The 22,917-nt window shown below is 41.7% G+C and overlaps 1 protein-coding gene across 2 annotated transcripts in view; it reads left to right on the forward strand.

Annotated features, from left to right (window-relative positions):
- The window catches only part of LOC117964436 (copine-8-like), a 148,727-nt gene that overhangs the window by 13,538 nt on the left and 112,272 nt on the right, over positions 1–22,917 (forward strand). For both annotated transcript variants that reach the window (XM_059004783.1, XM_059004784.1), the window contains exons 2-3: positions 19,193–19,233; positions 20,342–20,388. In XM_059004783.1, coding sequence (XP_058860766.1) covers positions 19,193–19,233; positions 20,342–20,388 — 88 coding nt within the window. The remainder of the gene's footprint in view (positions 1–19,192; positions 19,234–20,341; positions 20,389–22,917) is intronic.

Here is a 22,917-nt window from a genome sequence, read left to right on the forward strand (position 1 = left end):
GTCAGGGACTGGGAAGTCCTGACATCTATAGGAAGGTCATTCCACCACTGCGGGGCGAGGGTGGAGAAGGAGTGGGCTCTGAAGGCAGGGGAGCGTAGAGGAGGTAGAGCCAGTCTTCTTGTGCAGGCAGAGCGGAGAGGTCGAGTGGGGGTGTAGGGAGAGATGAGGGTCTGGAGGTAGCTGGGTGCAGTCTGGTCAAGGCATCTGTTGGCTAGTACAAGAGTCTTGAACTGGATGCGAGCGGTGATCGGTAGCCAGTGGAGTGAGCGGAGTAGTGGAGTTGCATGGGAGAAGTGAGGCAGAGAGAACACCAGGCGAGCAGCGGAGTTCTGGATGAGCTGGAGCGGATGGGTGGCAGACGCAGGGAGGCCAGCCAGGAGGGAGTTGCAGTAGTCTAGGCGGGAGAGTACCAAGGCCTGGACCAGGAGCTGGGTGGTGTAGTTGGTGAGGAAGGGTATCATGCATAGATAATGTGTTTCCAATACGGTTTTAGCTCACAGTAAGTAGCAACATGTTTAAAACATCAAGCAATTAAAACATAAAAAGCAGCATTTCATACATTCGCAGTGATATTCCAACCAAGACCCATTCTGGAATTTCAGGCATAGTTATTGATTGCAATGATTCAATTCAAGTTTTTGATGAAATGTCACAAGTGGTACAGTAGAGAGTAATATGCATTTAGAGTGGGGATTGGGAGCCAATTAGAGCCGTGGTAATATGATGAGCTGTGCAGTAACGAGGGAGGCTGCTGCAACTCCCTGCTGAGCTCACACTGCTCCAGAGGAACCTGACACAGCTTTGTTCAGACACAGTGGCTCATTACTGTAACAAATAGTAGGATGCAAGAGATACTGGTTGAGGACTATGACAAAGGAACATGATATTCCTGAACACAGCCTTGTCCAGTGCTGTGGTCTGCTTTGAAATGCAGTGGCATGTCATTTCTCTTTGATGAAGTCCTGATGCACTGTATTGTATTTAGCTGAGCAGAATCGCTTCAGTGTCAATCTCGCTAGCTCTTCGGCTGCAATGGTTTTCTATTGTTTCTACTAAATTTAAACATGGAATATAACTGTATTTTTGTCTCTGCCTGGTGTTTTCCAAACATGTTACATGCTCTACAGAGAAGCTTATGCATGGTTTGAGATGTTGCTTTTCAGCTTTGGAGCACCAAGTACCTTATAATCTAAATGGTGCTGGAAATTCCTAAATAATCCTAAGAAGAGTCCCTTTTAGGTCTTTATTAAGCATGAGATGGGTACAGATGTGCAGTGCTGTTCTGTCTCGCCAGGCTTCAGGGCTGGTGTATGGAGGTGCTAACTTGGTAGTTGCCTAAAAACCTATTTGTTTGTCTGGACTTTACAAGGCCTTTGTGATAAAATGTGATGTTAAAACGTGTTTATCTTGTGGGGAGAGATGCCACACAGTGGAAATAGGTTTCTCAAAGCAAGCACATCTCTACTGAGACTGCGGAGATTGTGTAAATTATCCTATCGCTGGTGAATTTACCTGATATGTGACACCAAACCAAGCTGCAATTTAAATCCCAACAGCTCAAAACAAACTCAGTGGGATCAACAATCTCAGTCAACCTTTTATTAAAAAAGAAATACACTTCAGGCAAAGTCGGATTGTGTTTGCCATTTGTTAACATGAAAAAATCTATTAAAATAATAACAATAAAACATATAAAAATACATTGTATAGATCTTATGTTCAAAACCCTTTTTTCACACTGCAAATTGATACAATCCAGTCTAAATTTTGAATTTACTTACACCAGAAATAAAAAAAAATGAAAACACATACAAAAAAATGTTTCCCTGCAGTTTTCAAAGATCACCTCTGCTGCAGTGGACTCCCTGTGGATCATAAAACCTTCTGTGACACTAAAAAAATAACTGATACAGAAAGAAAACAGCTTGACAGGTGTTCCCGCAGAGCTGTCTTCTTTAGAACATGTTTGTCTCCCTCAGTTTCTTTTTGTATAACTGAAGATTTATGATCAGGTTTTGTGATGGATGCACCTGGATTCACTTGAAGTGCACCAGCGCATGAACAAGCCTTATATGGAAGCATAGATCATTATTACAAGACTAGACTCCATTAATACAAGTCGATTGCAGCTTGATGGCAGGTCCTGCTGCTGCTTATAACCCATTAGTCCTTGGAGAGAGAGCTCAGTGCCCTGTTCTCCCCAGTCAATAACATTCCTGTGCAGGTGTGGAAATGGGAGTCTGGAGATATATTCTCAGCTCACTGAGCACCCCTGAGCTTTTATTTTATTTAGCTACAGTCATCTCCGGCTAAGAGAACACCCATTGGGAAGCAAGCAAAGTGTTCTTATAGCCAAAGTGTTCTCTAAGACGGAGTTAGCCACCAGACACAATCTGAATCAATAAATATATAAATACATATGTATTACTTGTCATGACGCACATGCATTAACATATGAAATGAACTGATAAAAGCAAAACAAAAGGCAAGTGTATGTTAATAAACTATAATAATAAAGCAACAGACACACTAACATTAATAAAACTAAAGCAAAACAACACTTAAATGGCTATGTACACTACTATGAAATTAGCTGCCGGTGTGTTTCGGTCTATCACAATGGCAGAGACGAAAATAATGTGTGTTACTTATGGTTAACTTAATTTTAATAAAAACTAACTGTCAAACTAAATTAATACAGCACCCCTACACACGTTACAAAATGCAGCAGCAATATACAAGACATGCACATTATTTAACAGAATGGTGAAGCAACTAGAACGGGAAACGTCAAATTGCTCACTGCCTTGATTCAGGTTTTTTTTCAAGAGCTCAAACAATTTCCAGCTATGTGTAGCAAGAGAAACAGCAGATTCTGCTGTTGTTTACATGCCCTTTTGTAGCGATGAGGTGTACTCCTGGAAATCAGATTACAAAACAATTCAGTGATATGATGCTGGTTCTGGAAAGAATTTAATAAGCCAATCAGTGTTCCTCAAGACACTCTCGTGATGACAAGTCGCTTTTTTAAAAAACAGTAGTGTATCCATTGTGAACGAATCGCTATCGGTGCCAAGGTGTTCTTTCAAGCAAAGTTCTTGTTCCTTTAGACGGAGCATTTGCAATGGGAAAAATCAGTTTCATCACAAGGGGGTTCCCTTAGGTGAAGTGTTCTCTTGGGAGGTGTTCCTATACATGGAGACTGCTGTACTAACAATAAGAACTATGCTCCATAAAGCAACCGTTACACTGTACTGTTAATCTGGGCTTAACATTACAGAGATATTCCTTTGCTCCAGAGAGCTGTGGCAGAGCTATATAGGATTGATGAGTCTGGGCGTGCAGAAAGTGCTGTAACGCTGCAGGTCGGTGCTTCTCAAACTGTTTTGTTTGCGTGCCACCTGAATTTTTTTTCTTTTCGGCAGGCCAGTAAACAGTATAGCTGGCTGAAAAATAAGCACATAAAAAAATCACTATAATACTAAGAATAACTGTAGACCTACCTTTCTTTGTTTCAATGTGATGAGTGGGCCTGTTTCTGTGAGCAAAGTTATTTTAAAAAGTTTTAAAGACCGGTTCTAGTTTCATTTTCATTAACACGAATTTGCAGAGAGGGGGAAAAAACAGACGTTTTATTTTTAAAATGTTTTATTTTTAAATTGATGATTACAGCATAAATTGATTTAGGTGAATTCATAATCAGTGAAGTTGCCATGCATCCATGAGGTAACCCCACAGTTGGAGCTACGAACCTCCAGTTAGTATAATCTTTATTTATAAAACGGAATGTTTGGATGCTGCGTGCTGATTGGTTGCTGCTGATTTTTTACCCTGCAGTTAAATGAACGGCGGAACTTCTTTTTGCCGAAGCGCAGCTCACTCAATACAATATCAATACACTACATATTCAACTCGCAATAAATAGATATTGCTGTGAGAGGTCTTTTAAAGGTTTTAAACATGACTGACATTTCATTCGTCACATTTGACCTTTTCGGAGGCATGACAGTAGAATGGCTAGAATTACAAGCAAAACATCAGTTGAAAAAAAAAGCAAGAGACGCAAAGATTTAACAAGTCAACAACTTAATGGAATCGAAGAAAACTAAAATTATTGGACAGCTGGTGTTTTTATTGATTTGATTAAACTAAGAAATGGTAATCGACTTAAAAACAGTTTGTCTTGAAAATGTAAACGGTCTGTTTGATAATTCTGTTTCAGTGCGCAATTCGGCTGGTCAAGAGTGTAAAGTATTCACGCCAGACGTGTTTAATAAGTGAACTCTTGTTTTTTTATTAAACCAGCCATGCACCAGACCCCGTTCTCCAGACAAAACCTTTTTCATCTCGCTCCCGCCTTCTGCCCTTTGACCTCTCTAGCATACATTGCTTAAAGCTGTAACACTCCAATACTCTACATTCCTCCCACTTTAAGTATTTGTCAACCCCTATATTTTCTTTTTTTTTTTTTAAACAAAATACTATTATTAATAATAACATGTAGAACAAGAACACAAACAATCCCTGACCCCACTATGAGGACAGGGGTGGACTACCCTGTTCCTCCAGACAATTATGAGGGATTATTCTGCCCTCTCTTCCGTAACTGCCTGTAACTATCTGGCTTTAGCTTTTACCAGTCCATCAGTACCCGAGACTTCGGGATACGACTAGAGCGACGCAAAGGGGCTGTGTCTTCTGTTTGGTCCCCCACTGTAATGTCCTGATTCTCAGAAGTGTCTTCTAGAATCTCCTGTTCTTCTTCATAGTTTGCAAGCTGATCCTGTGTCTTTGTCCTTGAGTCACCCTGGTCCACACTGGGCTGGTCAGACACAGTGTCCTCTACTTCTAGTTGGGGACTGTCAGGCTGCGGCATATCTGTCTCAGGTTCTTTAGGAAAACCCCTACGGACATGGTCCACATGTCTCCGGCAGGCTCTACCATCTTGCAATTGTACAACGTATGACACTGGACCTGTCTGTTTGCTTATGGTGCCTGACAACCACTGCGGCCCTGTGCCAAAGTTGCGAGCAAACACACTGTCCCCCACCTTAAAGAACCGTTGTCTGGCGTGTATATCATGATTTGCTTTCTGTTGCGCCTGTTTCTGCTCGACCCTGGCTCTCTCATCTGGGTATAGCAAATCCAGGTGGGTGCGAAGTTTCCGTCCCATCAGGAGCTCCGCTGGTGATTTACCTGTGGTGGCTTGGGGCGTCACCCTGTACTTGAAAAGAAACCTGATCAGTTTCGACTCCATATTCCCCTTTTCCATTTTCTTTAATCCTTCCTTGATTGTCTGAACTGCCCTCTCTGCTAAACCGTTAGAGGAGGGGTGATAAGGGGATGTTTTAATGTGCTTAATGCCATTTTGGACCATAAACTGCCTGAATAGTTCTCCCACAAACTGTGGTCCATTGTCGGAAACAACTGATTCTGGCAGTCCTAAAGCAGCAAAAGTGACTCTGAGTCTGTCAATAGTAGCCTCAGCTGTGGACGAGGTCATCGGGTGGACCTCGATCCACTTGGAATGCGCATCCACTATCACCAGGAGCATTTTTCCATTAACAGGACCAGCATAATCCACATGAATTCTTTCCCATGGTTTTTGTGGCCATTTCCAGGGATGTAGCGGTGCCTCTGGAGGGGCATGCCGATTTGCTTGGCATCTGGTACATTCCTGGACCTTCTTTTCTAATTCCTGGTCCATTTTCGGCCACCACACATAGCTCCGTGCCAAACACTTCATGCGCACTATCCCTGGGTGTGCCTCATGCAGTAATTTTAGAACTTGCGGTCTCAGTGTAGGTGGAATGATGACACGTGCTCCCTACAGGAGACAACCTTCCATGATGCTTATTTCTTGTTTCCTGCTAAAATAAGGCTTGGTTTCCCTATTTGGCAACCCCACCCAACCATTTGTAACCATTCTGCGTATCCTTGATAACACTGGGTCTCTTTCGGTAGCCTTGCTGACCTGTCTCGCATCTAACGGGGACGTTGAGAGCCATTCCAATAAAAGAACTGTTTCGGTTGGCATTGGCACTTTTTGTGGGCCTTCTGGTAAAGGAAGTCTGCTCAGTGCATCTGCGTTGCCAAGGTCCTCCCCCGGTTTATATCGGAAACTGTAGTCATATGCAGCCAACGTTAGAGCCCAGCGCTGAATTCTAGCCGAGGCCATTGGGGGTATTGGTTTATTTTCATTGAACAAGCTCTGGAGAGGCTTGTGATCTGAATTTATTGTAAAATGTCTGCCCAGCAGATAGCAATGGAACCTTTTTACGCCAAAAATAACAGCCAGCCCTTCCTTCTCCAGTTGAGAATACTTTTTCTCGGCAGGTGCCAAAGAGCGTGATGCATAGCTGATGGGCCGCTCTGAACCATCCAACATCCTATGTGCAAGCACAGCTCCCAATCCATAAGGCGAAGCGTCACATGATAACACCAGGGCTTTCTTACCATCATAGTGCACCAGTACGTCTGAAGACTGCAGCAGAGCTTTTGCCTGCGTAAACGCCTTTGTCTGCTCCAAACCCCAATGCCACCGGACCTGTTTCTGCAACAGTTTATGCAATGGTGCTAAAACTGTGGACAGATTTGGCAAGAAACGTCCATAATAGTTGAGCAGGCCGAGAAAGGATTTTAGCTCAGTAACAGATTTTGGGGCTGGAGCTTCTGATATGGCTCTCACTTTCTCTTCCACGGGATGTAGACCGGCTGCGTCTATCTTATGTCCCAAATAGATGACTTCAGGAGCCTGGAAAACACACTTGTCTTTTTTTATACGCATTCCTGACTGTGAGAGCCTGTGTAACACTTCCTCTAAATTTGCAAGATGTTCCTGTTCAGTTCTGCCTGTAATGAGAATGTCATCAAGGTACACACACACACCCTGTATGCCCTGTAAGAGCGAATCCATTATTCTTTGAAAAATGCCAGGTGCTGCTGACACTCCAAAAGGCAAGTGGTTATAGCAAAACAGTCCCCGATGTGTGTTAATGGTCACATAAGGTTTGGATCCTTTGTCCAGTAGAATTTGCAGGTAAGCGTTGCTCAAATCAATTTTTGTAAATTTCTGTCCTCCGGCGAGCGTAGCATAAAGATCTTCAATCCTGGGAATGGGGTATGTATCTATCCTTGCCGCCTGGTTAACTGTGACCTTGTAGTCCCCACATATACGTACACTGCCATCTGCTTTTAGGATTGGTACTATTGGGGCTGCCCACTCAGAAAACTGTACTGGTTCAATAACCCCTTCTGCTATCAATCGGTCCAGTTCTTGATCCACTTTGTCTTTCATGGCGTATGGGACTGGTCTCGGTTTGAAAAAACGTGGCCTAGCTGCTGGGTCCACCTGAATTTTTCCTGTCATTCCCCTGAGTGTACCTAAACCACTTTGAAAGAGTTCGCTATGCTTCTCCAACAATGTTTGGTATCCTGCAGCTTGTGTCCAAAATAGCTCTGTCCAGTTTAGTTTCAACTGTTTTAACCAGTCCCGACCCAGCAGACTGGGGCCTTCCCCTTTAACTACAGTGAGTCGTAAATATATCTCTTGTCCTTGGTATTTAACCAAAACACTGATGGACCCCAGTATTGGAACTTGTTCCCCTGTATAGGTGCGTAGAACCACATCAGATGTGGTAAGTTCAGGTTTATTGTCCAAAGGCCAGTTTCTGTTGTAAGTTGATTCACTAATTATTGATACTGAAGCTCCAGTATCAATCTCCATGGTGGTTACTTGGTCATTTATAATAACCTCTACAGTGATTGGCTTTTCCCTCTGCTGCTTGCTTCTTACATTGAACATTGTATACACTTCACTTTCCTCCTCCACTACGTGCATCGATTCCTCCTTCCTGGGCTGTTTCCGTGTATCTTTCTTTTTACTACGACAGACTCAGCTTTTTACAGGAGTAACACTCAGCATCTTTAAAATTACAGACATCAGGTGAGTGCTTACCCCCACATCTATAACATGGCATTTTGTGCTGGTTCTCTGAGTAACTGGTCTGTCTTCTGGATTTATCGTATGAAATCTCATTGACCGTACCTGTGCTTAACAGTAGAATGCCGCTTGTTGTAGCCTGTAGATCGGAAGTATTTTTTGCTGCAATTTCCATCCCTTGCGCAATATCCAGTGCCTTTCTGAAATCCAGCGTCGACTCTGACAGTAATCGGCGTTGTATGCGTTCATCGTTAATTCCACACACTAGTCTGTCTCTCAAACGGTCATTCAATGTGTCTCCGAACTCGCAATACTCTGAAAGTGCGCGGAATTCCGCTACGAAACCAGCTACTGATATGCCTGGCTTGCGAGAACAGCTATCAAATTTAAATCTCTGTACTATGGCTGATGGTTTCGGATTATAATGCTCTGTAAGAGCTGCCACGAGCTCGGCAAATGTTTTTTCACTAGGTTTAAGTGGAGCCACTAAACTTCTCAAAAGGCTATACGTTTTAGCCCCGCACACACTAAGCAAGATTGCACGTTGCTTTTCAGTTTCTTTAATTTCATTTGCGATGAAATACTGGGACAGTCTCTCTGTATACTGAATCCAGTCCTCTTGTTCTGCCTTATATTCTTCAATTTTGCCGTATGCCGCCATTTTTTTTTTTGTTTGTTTTTTTTTTTTTTTTTGGAAACCTTCGGAGCAGTTTTATCCTCGTCGCCAATGTAAAGTATTCACGCCAGACGTGTTTAATAAGTGAACTCTTGTTTTTTTATTAAACCAGCCATGCACCAGACCCCGTTCTCCAGACAAAACCTTTTTCATCTCGCTCCCGCCTTCTGCCCTTTGACCTCTCTAGCATACATTGCTTAAAGCTGTAACACTCCAATACTCTACAAAGAGTACTCTGTGCTGGTCTCAATTGCTCTGTAAACAGTGCTGACATAGACTGTAATGATAGTTAATGACCAAGCATTAAAAATGCCAATGATATATTTTTGTATTGGCTTCTCCACGTCAGCGGTAGTAATGCGTGGATAGTGAACTTTGTCCTTGTCTTTTCTGTATCTTTTCATTATCAACAAAAATCCACGGACCACAGATTGTGAACCACTGCTGTAGATTATATGAAATGAATAATCATGTAATTACACTGTAAAAACTGGGTTATTGTGGCAAAGTGGCTGCTGAGATGAACAGGTGCAGAGGTGATGCAGTGCAGAAATAATCACAAGTGAAAACTGTAATCCGATTTGGAAATGTTATTTTTATTTTCACTCAAATCCTGGTCTGGCAACCAAACAATAATCTTCCACCAATACACCCCTGGTGTAAAGCTCGGCAGGAAAATGATAATAATGATTTGTAAAACAAAACAAATAATAACACGTTATCTGCTCCCACAATACTACTAACACAAATCACCAGTCCAGGTGTGTGCAATAGTGCTCAAAGTGGGTGATAACAACTAACAGTGACTGTGGTGTTATTGTTCCAGGTAGTGCTGGCCCAAGGCGACAGCTCCAGAGACGTGTTAGCCGTCTAGTGAATTCACAAACAAAAGACAATTACTAACAGTGCTACAGACAAACAAAACACTCACTTTTCAATTATTTTTGGGATCTCTCCCGGTACTTCCAGTTCCGTGCTTCTCTGAACTAAGCGAAGGAAAAGATTTACGATTCTCCGGCCCCTTTATGCCACTCCGCATGACCCCTTGGTAAATGATTGCAGCTGCCTTTACTGTCTGCAGCTGCTACCTCGTTTCCCTTCTGGGTCAATACGTTCCTGCAACGGAGTCTCACCACCTTCCAGACTGACCAACTTTCCGTACCAGGGAAAGAACTGTCAGGCCAGCCCATCCAAAGCCTTTCCCTTTCTCTGCTTAGCGTCCTCACAGGTCGGGAGGGAGATTTACAACCAAAACTCATTGTATTTCTGTCACAGTTATTAACATTTCATGGGGCATAATCTTGAGACTAATATATTAAATACAGCATACGACACTTGTCAGAGCATTAACCTTTAATAATTATCAAGTTCTTACCGTGTTATTACATGATTGGTAGTTATCACGTTCTTACCATGTTATTACATGTCTATGCATGCCCTGCAATCTAAAGTGATACAGAAAAGGCAAATCAACCTCACTCTTTAGGATCCTTGCAGTCAAGGTGGAGCCACCGTGTTAAAATCCCATTAATGTATTGAAAAGAACTCCTTATCCTTCAGGTAACACTAAATCATCCGGAGCAATGCAAACATTATCAAAGCTATTAAATCACTTGTTTACCCTATGATGCAAAGAATCACAGCAACACACTGTGGTGTATTGTTCCTTTCCATTGTATTTTTGTATCCAATCTAAGTCACTGACATGTAAAGTCACAGAACGGTGCACACAAAACGCTACTGCGTCAGACAGACCATGCCCTGGTTTTGTATTCCTCTTGTTAATTAGATGCTTTTCACTCTATGATTTGTTACCTCACCTATATTTTTGTAACATTTTTTTTTGTTTGTTTCTTGTCTTTTGTTTTCACAAACCACTGGCAGTGACCATCAGCCTTAATCAGTGGGGGCATCATGTATTAGATGCGCTCCCTAATTCCCTGCTAATATCCATATGCCGAGGTTATGTAGTTGTTGTAATATCTGTTGACACATTGCAATTATGGTCCCGTGGATACTATAATGCCAGTTAGCAGATTGGATTAAATCCACAGAAAGACGTTCATAGAGCTCTTAGCTCACCAGTTATCACACACTTTCCAATTTTAGATACCAAGCTGCAGTGTTATTATTATGAGTTATTTTCTGTGATGTTTAACCTATTGGAATTCTGTTTGAAACAACAGGCCCTTCTCACAAAAGCCATTGTGGTTTTTCAAATGTCTGTTTGGTGGGGGGGGAGGGTGTATTTGTGAAGCTTGTATTGTTGATGAAGCCTGGAGAAAAACTTGTTAATGTGCATGTTAAACTAAATAATTACAACATTCATTAAATTAATTGTTGTCAACTGTTGCCTGGCAAGACATATCCTCATAATGCATGCTCTCTTAATCAAGGAGAGGAAACCCTGCATGCTGTAATCAGAATGGATATGAAGGCAGTAGAGTGGGGACTCTGCATGCTGTAACCAGAATGGACGTGAGGGCAGTAGTGGGGTCCCTGTATGCTGTAACCAGAATGGATGCAAGGGCAGTAGAGTGGCGGTAGCATGGCAGAGAAAGCTGAGATGGAGTGACGGATTCTGATTTTGCAACGTATATCTTGTGACATGTATACCTCTTTTCCACTGTACAAGCGAGCCGCGCAGGGGTCGCAGTGAGCCCTCACGGTGTGGTTAAGGAGAGTCTGGGTTGTTTTTCCACTGCAGAGCCGAGCCGTGCTACTGATGTCACACGTAACAAAAGACAGTTGTTATGAATTATTGTTATTAATTAACTCAGTTTGAAAAAAAATGTGCAAACAAATCGTGTTCAAATATGAATAGACCAACGGTACAGCTGTATCTTGTATTGCTATATTTTGTAAATATATTTAGGAATTTCTTTAATATCCACAAATTTCACTGATTATATCGACTTAATAAAGTTCAATTAGTTCTGTTGAAGGGGAAAAAAGATTTGCCAAAAATATCCCGTTTAAGGATAGTTGTTGTTTCTAGAGTTGTTTTTTGTTTGGGTGCTTAAAAAAAGAAGCTGTGCAAGCACAACGAGAGCCGTAGTTGTAGGTATGGTACAGCTGGATTTTGTTTTACAATATTTTTGTAAATAAGTTTAGAATTGTTTTCTTTTCTTTTCTTCATATTAATATAATAAAGGTCAAGGATGAGAAATTTGGTAGAATTGTGTGTTTTTGAGTGTGTGTGTTAAGTGTACCATACCCACGATTCATGTCCATTTGCTTCAAATCGTCTCTAATTTCTGACGCACGACTCCAGATGTTCCTGAACACTTCTATCTGCCCACAGAGAAACTAGAGCCTGCACTTCCTCAGTGTCCCAAGGCTGTACTTTTCTCTCCTCACACTGCCCGGCATGTTTGTTGTTTGTCTTTGTGGAGTGTACTGACTGATGCAGCGTAATGATGAAAATCCTTAACCCCGCCCCTGGCTCGGCTTGGCTCGGCTCGCAGCCGGATTCAGATGTCTTATGAGGCTGGAGTTTCACGGTTTGGTTCTTGCTCAGTAGCGTACTGCACCAAGCCCTCACGGGTCGGTTGTGCCAGTGGAGAAGGGGTAATAGTGTAAATATAACTGGCTTTAGGTCCAGCACAGGCCGCTGTAAACATGTTTAATTGTGATTCTGATTGTATGCTGAGGCTCAGGTTGGCTAGTTTGATTCAATAAGCTTTACTTGTAGACAAGACATATCGGTAACAAGGAGATTCAGCTTGCATGAACTCTGTATATCAGTAAAGAGGAGATTCAGCTTGCATGAACTCTGTATATCAGTAAAGAGGAGATTCAGCTTGCATGAACTCTGTATATCAGTAAAGAGGAGATTCAGCATGCATCAACTCTGTACAATGTGGCTAGAGGCTTGGGATCATCGTGGTATTTACTGGTATAGCTGTCATCTTTTATTATGCTAATTGAAAGCTAATGTGTGCACACTACAACAATGCTGATTACGAGTGAAAGGGCAAGGGAATAATGGCATCATGCCTTGAGATTCAAAGATGTGTCAATGAGCCTTACAGCTCAAATTAAACATTTTATTGAAAAGTGAATGTGTTTTATTCTAACTAAAATTAATTTGCATTAGCAAAGGGCCTATTTCTAATTAAAATAAAACAGCTTTATTTCCACATAATGTATTAGCACTCTTCACCCAAAAGAATATAATAATACTGTTAGAAGGAATATTTAATCTGTAATACAGAGTACAAAAACATCTTCAGGTCCTTGGGAGGAATGATCTGAGGTGTCTTTGCACATATAACTTTGTGCACTGAAGTTCTTTTAATGCACTCTGCCAGTCACAACACAAGCGCCTCCTGGAGTGCTTAATAAGAATGTTTAAAAGTGTGTGTGTGAGGCTGAAGGGAGGACCTTTCATTTCATAAGGTCCCGGGTGGATGGGTACTTATTATCAGGACCATCACTGTGCAGTGCAGCTGTAGAGAGCTGCTTAATTATAGATCTTCTGAGATCGCAGAGGAGAGAAAGCACTCACTCAGGGAAAAACTATGAGCGGGAGCAGAGCTTAAGAAATCATTAAAATGAGTTAGAGGTGGCCAGTGAGCGGGCTCAGTTTATATAGTTCCTCAAAACCACACAGAATCGTAATGCATTTGTTATGATGTTACGGCACACGGTAGAGCACATATCACTGTGAATAGGGTGTGGAGCCACCACGGGCAGACAAGACAGCAATGCTTTGTTCTGGAGGGATACCTTTCATTCCTTCAGGGAGGGCTTGGGTGGAAGTCTGTGGTGATGTTTGTTTTCCACACAGTGAGCACTTCATCCCCCTTGAATAGCACTGCAGCAGGACAGGTATTCCTTGAGAATACCGGTCCAGAAGAAGCATTTACTCCTGCTTTTATTGAAGCCTTCTGAGCTGTAATGAAAGGTTGATCCATAAATAATGTTACAAGGCTTTGTCAAAGACGCACATAGGGCTGGTAGAGTGACCCAAGAACAGGGGGAGGTTTTGGGGGAGGGGAAATACAGCTCAGAGTCACATTATAGGCTGTCAGCTGCAATGTGACAGAACCGTGGCATTCTGTCCTTCTCTTAAGAGATGAAACGAAAACTCATTGTATGGTTGTGACAGGATAGAGCTGTGGGCCCAAGGAAGAGAGACTCAGAGACAGGAAGCTGCAGTGAAGATGTGTCACGCACGTTTATTAACCACAAAAACAGGAACAAACAAAACAGGCACGAGGGCCAAAATAAACAGTGTAAACAAAACAATATACTCTTGTAGGCTGGACATTTGCCTTCAGATACCAAACAATGCACAGTTCAACAAACAGGCCAAAAACACACCTAACTCCCTTCCCCAAACAAAGGACTTCTGCTCCTTTATACAGCTGGCCATTCCCCAATCAGCACTCAGTTACCTAATTGGGGAATGGCCACACCTGTGATTGTTGGCAAGGACAGAATTAACCCCATCCCTGCCAGCCTTACATTCCCTCACACACCGTTCACATAAGCAGGGCCCTTGCCCTGCCACATCGGTGAAACAGGCTCTGCAGAGACACAGGAAGCTTTTTATAAACCACTGAAACACAGTTCATTTCTGAAGTATCTCTAAAGCCGACTGCAGACCTGTGTTCCATGTGTTTCATGCACTTCATGTAGCCTCTTCCTCTTTGGGAATCAATTCCAGGATGCAGTGATGCACTTCATGTAGCCTCTTCCTCTTTGGGAATCTATTCCAGTATGCAGTGATGCACTTCATGTAGCCTCTTCCTCTGTGGGAATCTATTCCAGGATGCAGTGATGCACTTCATGTAGCCTCTTCCTCTTTGGGAATCTATTCCAGTATGCAGTGATGCACTTCATATAGCCTCTTCCTCTGTGGGAATCTATTCCAGTATGCAGTGATGCACTTCATGTAGCCTCTTCCTCTTTGGGGATCTATTCCAGGATGCAGCGATGCACTTCATGTAGCCTCTTCCTCTTTGGGAATCTATGCCAGGATGCAGTGATGCACTTCATGTAGCCTCTTCCTCTTTGGGAATCTATTCCAGTATGCAGTGATGCACTTCATATAGCCTCTTCCTCTGTGGGAATCTATTCCAGTATGCAGTGATGCACTTCATGTAGCCTCTTCCTCTTTGGGGATCTATTCCAGGATGCAGCGATGCACTTCATGTAGCCTCTTCCTCTTTGGGAATCTATGCCAGGATGCAGTGATGCACTTCATGTAGCCTCTTCCTCTTTGGGAATCTATTCCAGTATGCAGTGATGCACTTCATGTAGCCTCTTCCTCTTTGGGAATCTATTCCAGTATGCAGTGATGCACTTCATGTAGCCTCTTCCTCTGTGGGAATCTATTCCAGTATGCAGTGAGACACTTCATGTAGCCTCCCCCTTCCATGATCAAATGACAGAGAGCAGGAATTGGTACATTTTGCGGAATTCATGTCAGGGGGAGTTGAATTAAAAGAATGCTGTACATTAAAGACGAATAAAGAAACAAGCAATCTCGAGACAATGGTGTTTGCTTTGTGAGTTCAGCGAAAGCTCATTTATCAGTTTCCCCTGAGCTGCAAATACCGATTTCAATAATGAACTTGCTTCCAGGAGATTCAGAGGGATTTCATTCTGTATGCAAATATCTTCAAGTAGCAATGTCAAAATAAATTGAAATGGTGCTGGTGCAATATCTGGCAAACCTCTTTAGAACACTGACCCACTACTCATCAAGTTATTATTGTGATGTAATGACCCTGATAACCTGCAAGGGAACAGGTGAGACAGCAGGAGGCAAGATCGTTGGGCTCTGTGTACTTTAGAAATACAGCAGAATACACTTTTCTCAACGTTGTTTACTCCAAATTAGCACGATTTGTATCTAAAAAAACTCCATTACAAACAAAAAAGACAAAACTTAAGACTATTTAGACATTGGTCAGTTAAAAGTCTGAGTTGTTTCTATCTGGTCTGGTAACTTTATTGGGTGTGTTTCTCCTTTCTGATGATTTGGAGTAAACTGCTTTGAGAATTTAGACCCAGATGTTTTATTATAGCACAGTACTCGTATTTTCCCTGCCTATGTGCATCTGATTATTTTTTTTATTTTTTTTTATTTTCCATTGTAATAAAAGGGCTGGGGGTTGACAGTTAAGATGTTCCAGTGCCAATCCAGGATGACGTGTTATTCCTCCCTCACGACCCTTAAGAGAGATCTGCCAGGACTCATTACAGGAGAGTACAGTCTCTGGATCAGAGCACATCCTCTCCTGTTCTGAACTGAACCAGATTGGAATGGAAGACCCACAGCACGGAACCTAAATGCTTTTTGACATTTCATTTGCACACGTTCATGATATCTGGCAATCTGTCAGGTTCTGCTAAGAACAATAGAAACCATGAATCAGACTGAGCAGAAGCATCAAGCTTCTTGTCCAGATCTGTTTAGAAAAAAAAGTAAATGAAGAAGAAGCAAATTGCTCCCCTCAGGGTCGGTTGCATTAGCAGCAGAATGAGATCCTTGATGGAAATCCAAGACCTTGGCAGGGTTGCAGGATGCAGAAAAGATAAGAAATCTTGACAACTGTTCGATAAACCAAAAAATAAACATCTTTTGGTGCATTCCCCAAATCCTCTTAGTCCCTGCAAATGACTGCTGAGTTCCTTCCCATTGTACTCTCAAGGATAAGAGAACACCTTTCATCTGACAGCTCATTTCTAGCGGTCTTTACCAAGTCCCCTCTGTGGAGATTACAACACAGCACAGACCTGTACTGTACATTCAATATAGTTGTATTATAATTATTGCTCATGTTTTCTTTATCAGGAATGTCATAGTAATCACATTAGGAGGCTGTGTGGTCCAGTGGTTAAAGAAAAGGGCTTGTAAGCAGAAGGTCCCTGGTTCAAAATCCCACCTCAGCCACTGACTCATTGTGTGACCCTGAGCAAGTCACTTAACCTCCTTGTGCTCTGTCTTTTGGGTGAGACGTAGTTGTAACTGACTCTGCAGCTGTTGCATAGTTCACACACCCTAGTCTCTGTAAGTCGCCTTGGATAAAGGTGTCTGCTAAATAAACAAATAATAAAATAAATAATGATTCTGCAGTAATAATTAGGTTATCTGACTAAATCGATTTTTTTCCTAACACCCCCTGGTCCCAATAAGTTTTGGATAATAGCTGTTTAAGCGCAGAGCACAAACTGCAGTTCTAATACCCGACTGGCAAAGTGCCACTACACTGCGGAGTAATAGAGCCATTATAACTGTTAGAGAAAATTGTATTAGCAGGGTTGAGAGTCATGAATCACAAGGCTTTGGATTCTTTTAAAGTTCAGAGTGATCCTTCAGAGACAGGCTTCTGAGACTGTGTATCCAGAACTGAATAAAATAGCATGAGTTATTATTGGGTCAAAAATGAAGATAAAACAAGGCAGTATCTGACCTGCAATCTTGGCTCTTGTCTTCCTTTTTAAAAATCTTTTTTATCTTGTTTTTCTGTATTAATCCGCAGTACAATGTCCCTGTGTATTGTGATGTTTATAGAAAGTGTTTTTTTGTTCTTGAGCTCAATATTTCCTGCAGTCTTTTGTTTTCATTGACTTGGTATTGATATGCTTTACTTTGCTGCACGTGACAGGGGTTGGATGGCTCCTGCTATGCTGTCAGTTCAAAGACTGACTTCAGTGTCCTCTGCTGCTTCACTGTGGAAACACTGCGTTTTCTCAGATGAGATGAGTGGATTGCACATGCATCTATTGCTCAATGGCACTTGAAATCAACACCTACACATTCTCTCAACAGCAATCCATGGATTAGCACAACACTGTACAACTGGTTGTGTACCATCAATCCGCAATCAGTAAAGGTCAAGCCATGAGTGGATTCAAGTCAACCAGGCTGTGCTTATGCTCGCTGTTTGCAATCCCACTGAAGTAGGCTCTCAGGTGACAGAGAAAATATCAAAGACACTTGGATCTGCCCTTTTACCAATAGTGTTCTGCCCTGTCGTGTCATTCAGAGAAACAGAGGCTGGTAATTACGAACAAAAGCTAGCATTAGCATTAGAATTGATTGCTTCTTAAATTCAATCTGCGTTTTTTTCGGATTAAATTAACATAACTGGCAAGTTCGTGCTTTAAGAGAGCGCCCTTTATATTGCATTAAGTCTGACAATGTGATGTTGACTTGGAACCTTCTTTCGTGATATGCCCCTTCTGACAGTTTCATAAAACTTTTCTTTCAACCCTTTTGTGCAGTCAATGGATTGCAAACCAGTTATTTAAACAATGTAAAAAGTGTACAGAGTGTACAAAGAATAAAGACTTGTCCTGGTGCCTGCACTCTGTGAAGATCAGTGCAAGTGCCTGGAGCTTGGTGTATTGTAGAGCCAGTAGTTCCTTAACTGAGATTTGCATGCATACTTACAGTATACTGGTACTTGCACAGCAAGTGTGCAAATAAAAATACAAGCACCGTCTTTTTGTGCAAAAAACAAGGCTAGGGTGTTTAATAATCCTTGAATCAGTAAGTAGGTGTTCTATTGAAATTCAATACAAAAACACACTTTTCAGATGCTCAGTGTTAGTTTATAGTACCATGGAATTTCAATAACCTTTATAGAAAGACTGGAGAGCTCCTCTCCTTGGGAAAGCATCTTGTGACACTGCTTGCACTCCCCCTCCTCTGTGGCTAACAAGACTTTGAACCCACACCCTCAGATACAGCACTTATGCATGGCGCCCTCAGATACAGTACTTATGCATGGTGCCCTCAGATACAGCACTTATGCATGGCTCCCTCAGATACAGCACTTATGCATGGCTCCCTCAGATACAGCACTTATGCATGGCTCCCTCAGATACAGCACTTGTGCATGGTGCCCTCAGATACAGCACTTGTGCATGGTGCCCTCAGATACAGCACTTGTGCATGGCTCCCTCAGATACAGCACTTATGCATGGCTCCCTCAGATACAGCACTTATGCATGGCTCCCTCAGATACAGCACTTGTGCATGGTGCCCTCAGATACAGCACTTGTGCATGGTGCCCTCAGATACAGCACTTGTGCATGGCTCCCTCAGATACAGCACTTGTGCATGGTGCCCTCAGATACAGCACTTATGCATGGCTCCCTCAGATACAGCACTTATGCATGGTGCCCTCAGATACAGCACTTAAGCATGGTGCCCTCAGATACAGCACTTGTGCATGGTGCCCTCAGATACAGCACTTGTGCATGGTGCCCTCAGATACAGCACTTATGCATGGTGCTCTCAGATACAGCACTTATGCATGGTGCCCTCAGATACAGCACTTATGCACGGTGCCCTCAGATACAGCACTTGCAGCTGCCACTTCAGAGATGGAAGATGTCTGCTCAGTAATATCTTGTTGCTGTCACCAGCTAGAAGAAATGATTAAACTCAGTCTAGCAGTTCACCAGTGACAATTCAGCATGGCTTATATTCTATTTGTACTTTCTAACATAAACAATAAAGTGTAAAAATACTGTCCATTTCTCTCACAAGTGTGTTAGCACAGAATTGAATTTGTATTTTAACAAGGCTTATTTTTTGTCTTTTCCAGGAATCTTTTAGATAAAGATACATTCTCCAAATCAGACCCACGTGAGTATTATTATTATTATTATTATTATTATTATTATTATTATTATTATTATTATTATTATTATTATTAATAGTAGCAGTATTAAATCCCATATGATATTGAATTGAAGCAGTTTAATAAAAGTGCCAATGTTGTCATACTTTATTATATTTAACTTTGATTAATCAATGACCTGTTATAATTGTTAGCTAATGTGGTGGAAGCACATGGAATATTAGAACATAAGAACATAAGAAAGTTTACAAACGAGAGGAGGCCATTCAGCCCATCTTGCTCGTTTGGTTGTTAGTAGCTTATTAATCCCAGAATCTCATCAAGCAGCTTTTTGAATGATCCCAGGGTGTCAGCTTCAACAACATTACTGTCAGCTTCAACAACATTACAATATTGCAGCAATAACTCTGAGTTTCATGCTTTTCAATTGAAAATCACAAGCATAAGGTTGCCTCAGGTCACTAGAACTTTCTTGCAGTTTCTTTACAATACTGTCCCTGGTACAAAGTCCTAGGTGACATAAGGTTTTGAAACCTGCATCTGCAGAGACTTTCACTCACACAGCACAGTGCATTTCTGCTGTGACTTGAATAGGGATTTGCACTCTAGAATACCCAGCCCTTTAGAGATATGCTTGTGAGTCCATCAGCAACTCCCAACCACTGCAAAGCACAACGGCAGCTGAAAAGGAACATGACATTTTGCAGACCTCTCTTTTCTTTCTTCTTCCATTTGACCTTAACACAGTGCTGGGTGGCTTTTCCCCTTCCCTCTGCACCTTGCACCCTGCTGGGTGTACACGCTAGCCTTTGGGACTGTCTTTAAGACACACAAAGTGATCCTTTCGTTTGTAAGCGATGCATGACTTTAGAGCCAGTACAATATCCCTAAGTCAATCTCATACCATTTAAACAATCAATTTAATATTGAACTATCCTCTTGTATACTGCATATTAGATGCTTTGCATTTTTTCTCTACATTTCTATTACAGCCTCCCTTGGAGCGCAGAAGCAAAAACAAGAGCACAACCAGCCTTCTACTGGTGCTTGTAGGCTTTTCTGTCACTTCTCCCTATTAACCATTAACCATTTCTCCCATATTGTTTTTCACAGTCTGCGTCCTGTACATTCAAGGAGTTGAATCCAAGCAGTGGAGAGAGGTAAGAAAAAAAACAGACTCAAACAGTCCTCCCCTGATGAGCAGTACCTGGGCAAATCTGCTTTGTAGCTTTAGTATAAAGATGTGTTGTAAATAAGGCTACGATTTTGGCACAATTATTTTTAGTACATTTCCTGATTTCATTGACCTCTATAACCAAATCATAGCCTTAGTTGTAAACAACCAAAAATGCATCTGTGCTGTAGAGTAATAATAACAACAACAGCTACAGCATTGCAGTGCTAAAGAGAAAGTGTCTCTAATTACACGATAATTACAGTGTAATAGCTATGTAGTTACAATGATACATGTTTGATTGCAAACTAAAAATGTTTTCTGTTGTTTGAGTCTTGTAATTTCACTGTATTTGCAGACATGGTTGTGTATTTGCAATCAATTACACATGCAATTGCTGTGCAATTACTATGCAATTACAGTATAGTTAGAGGCATTTAATGTAAAGTAATTAATCATTGTCAAAACATTTAATAACGCAATAACCTACATTTATATGATGAGTGAAATATGGATCTTAAACTGATATGTGACTGAGATGTTGATGCTCCCCATGCTGTTCCCATGTAATCTATATTTACAGTACATCCCAGATCCCAGGATCATGCATATCTGTGTATTACAATACTTTCACTATGCTTTATGACATGCTGACATATTCCCATAGTATTCCACAGTAAATTGTCCGGGTCAGAAAGCTGCAGCTTTACCTCATCTTGTTGAATGTTCTGCATGAATTTAGCAAAGCAGTGATTCAGGCAAGGAGCTCACTTTTAAGATGGATTAAAATCGTAAACATCAAGCATATTAGGCACCCTCATTACCAGACATTCACCAGTCAAATGGCTAATATATAATTCGTCATTCGATAAACAACAAGTCCAATGAACAGCTAGAAAGGGCTTATATATTACCTCAATCCATTCGTCCCTGCTATACATCGGAGCTCCCCTCCTCCTCCCCAGCCACCTCCTCCCCAGCATCCACCTGTTTTCCGGCTATGTCTAAGGGGGAGGGCAGCTATCCTGCCCCCTGCCCATGGCTTCCATACAGTCAGCCTCTCCACTATCAGCAAACTAAATAATGGGCAGGGGTACCTCAAAGGGTTAGGCCAAAGGCCAAAGGTGGTTTGGTTTTAAAATATAATTTTCTCCAGTCGTGTAACACATATGAGGCTGCGCATTCATGTACCTTTCTGTATGTATTAAATATTCTCACAAAGCATGAAACGCGGGAGTGCAGAAATAAAGGATACATATTACATTATACCTAAAAGCCCTGGGAAAATTAATACCAGAGATCGTGGAGTTTTACAACGCAACAAAATATGGAGTTGATGTTTTGGATCAGATGGCACGGAAGTATTCCATGAAAGCTGGCTCCCGACGGTGGTCTGTTCAGGTGTTTTACAATGTATTGGACCTAGCAGCCATCGACTCCTGGGTACTTTACAAAGAATGAACGGAGAAGATTTTACCAATGAGATAATATATTTTACAGTTAGCATAAGAACCTCGTAAGAAGCATTTGGAACAGAGGGAGACTGCCAAGCGTGTATCCACAGCTGAAGCTCGCAACCGCGCTGAGAGCCGCAAGAGACTCCTTGTGCTTTATCTAAGTTTATTTATCTACGTTGTTCAGTTGTTTTTGCTCATCTGATAACAAACTGATTGCTGTTGAAAAGTTAAAAATGTATTGTATCATTTCAGTTTTATAAATATGTATGTTGTAAACCGATGTCTGTTCAGATGTTTATCTATTTACATTTTCTTGTTTTGATTTGTAAAATCAACCAACCACCCCTGTAGTCACGTGATGAATTACACAATAAAAAAATTACATCCGACTGTTTTTCCTATTGTTATACTATTTACAGTGTTTTGAATACAGCCGTCAGAAAGACTGCTGCGGGGCTTCTAGGTATGAGTATATCTCCGGTCCTTCTAGTGTTAATAAGTGCTTTTGACAGTGCAGTCCTCCTTACATTAACATTCTGTGCACTCAGCTAGCTTTTTGACAACCAGTCCAATTGACATTACCCTAAGATAGTGTCACAGCAACGGGAGTGAATTAAAACTGCTTGCAGCGTGGTGCATAAGCAGCAATCCATGGCCCACTCATAGTGACAGATTGAAATGTGTATTCACCCTCTATTGAACACAGGAAATAATGAATAAACATGTTGTGGGCCCCTTTAAATACAGTTTGTGCTTCTTCTTCAGTTAAGATCAAACCTCTGGTATGTGCAAACATACAAATAGCCACCTCCATACGGAGTCTGATAGGATTTGAAAACTCTTTTTAACATGCTCGCTCTTTTCTGAGTTCCTCCACCCCCTTAAAGCTATCATTGAAACCGAATCTCTTCCTATTAGCATCTGCCTGTGCCCCCATCCTCAACACAATCTCATTCTGCTGTCTGGATATTCTGCCTCTGAGATAAGATTTATCTTGTGTGTCTGTTTGTTATTCCGCTTGGTAACAACAAAAACTTCAAAGTTTATTTTCCCAACTT

The sequence above is a fragment of the Acipenser ruthenus genome, chromosome 30 (genome assembly GCF_902713425.1).
Source record: "Acipenser ruthenus chromosome 30, fAciRut3.2 maternal haplotype, whole genome shotgun sequence".
Lineage (NCBI taxonomy): Eukaryota > Metazoa > Chordata > Actinopteri > Acipenseriformes > Acipenseridae > Acipenser > Acipenser ruthenus.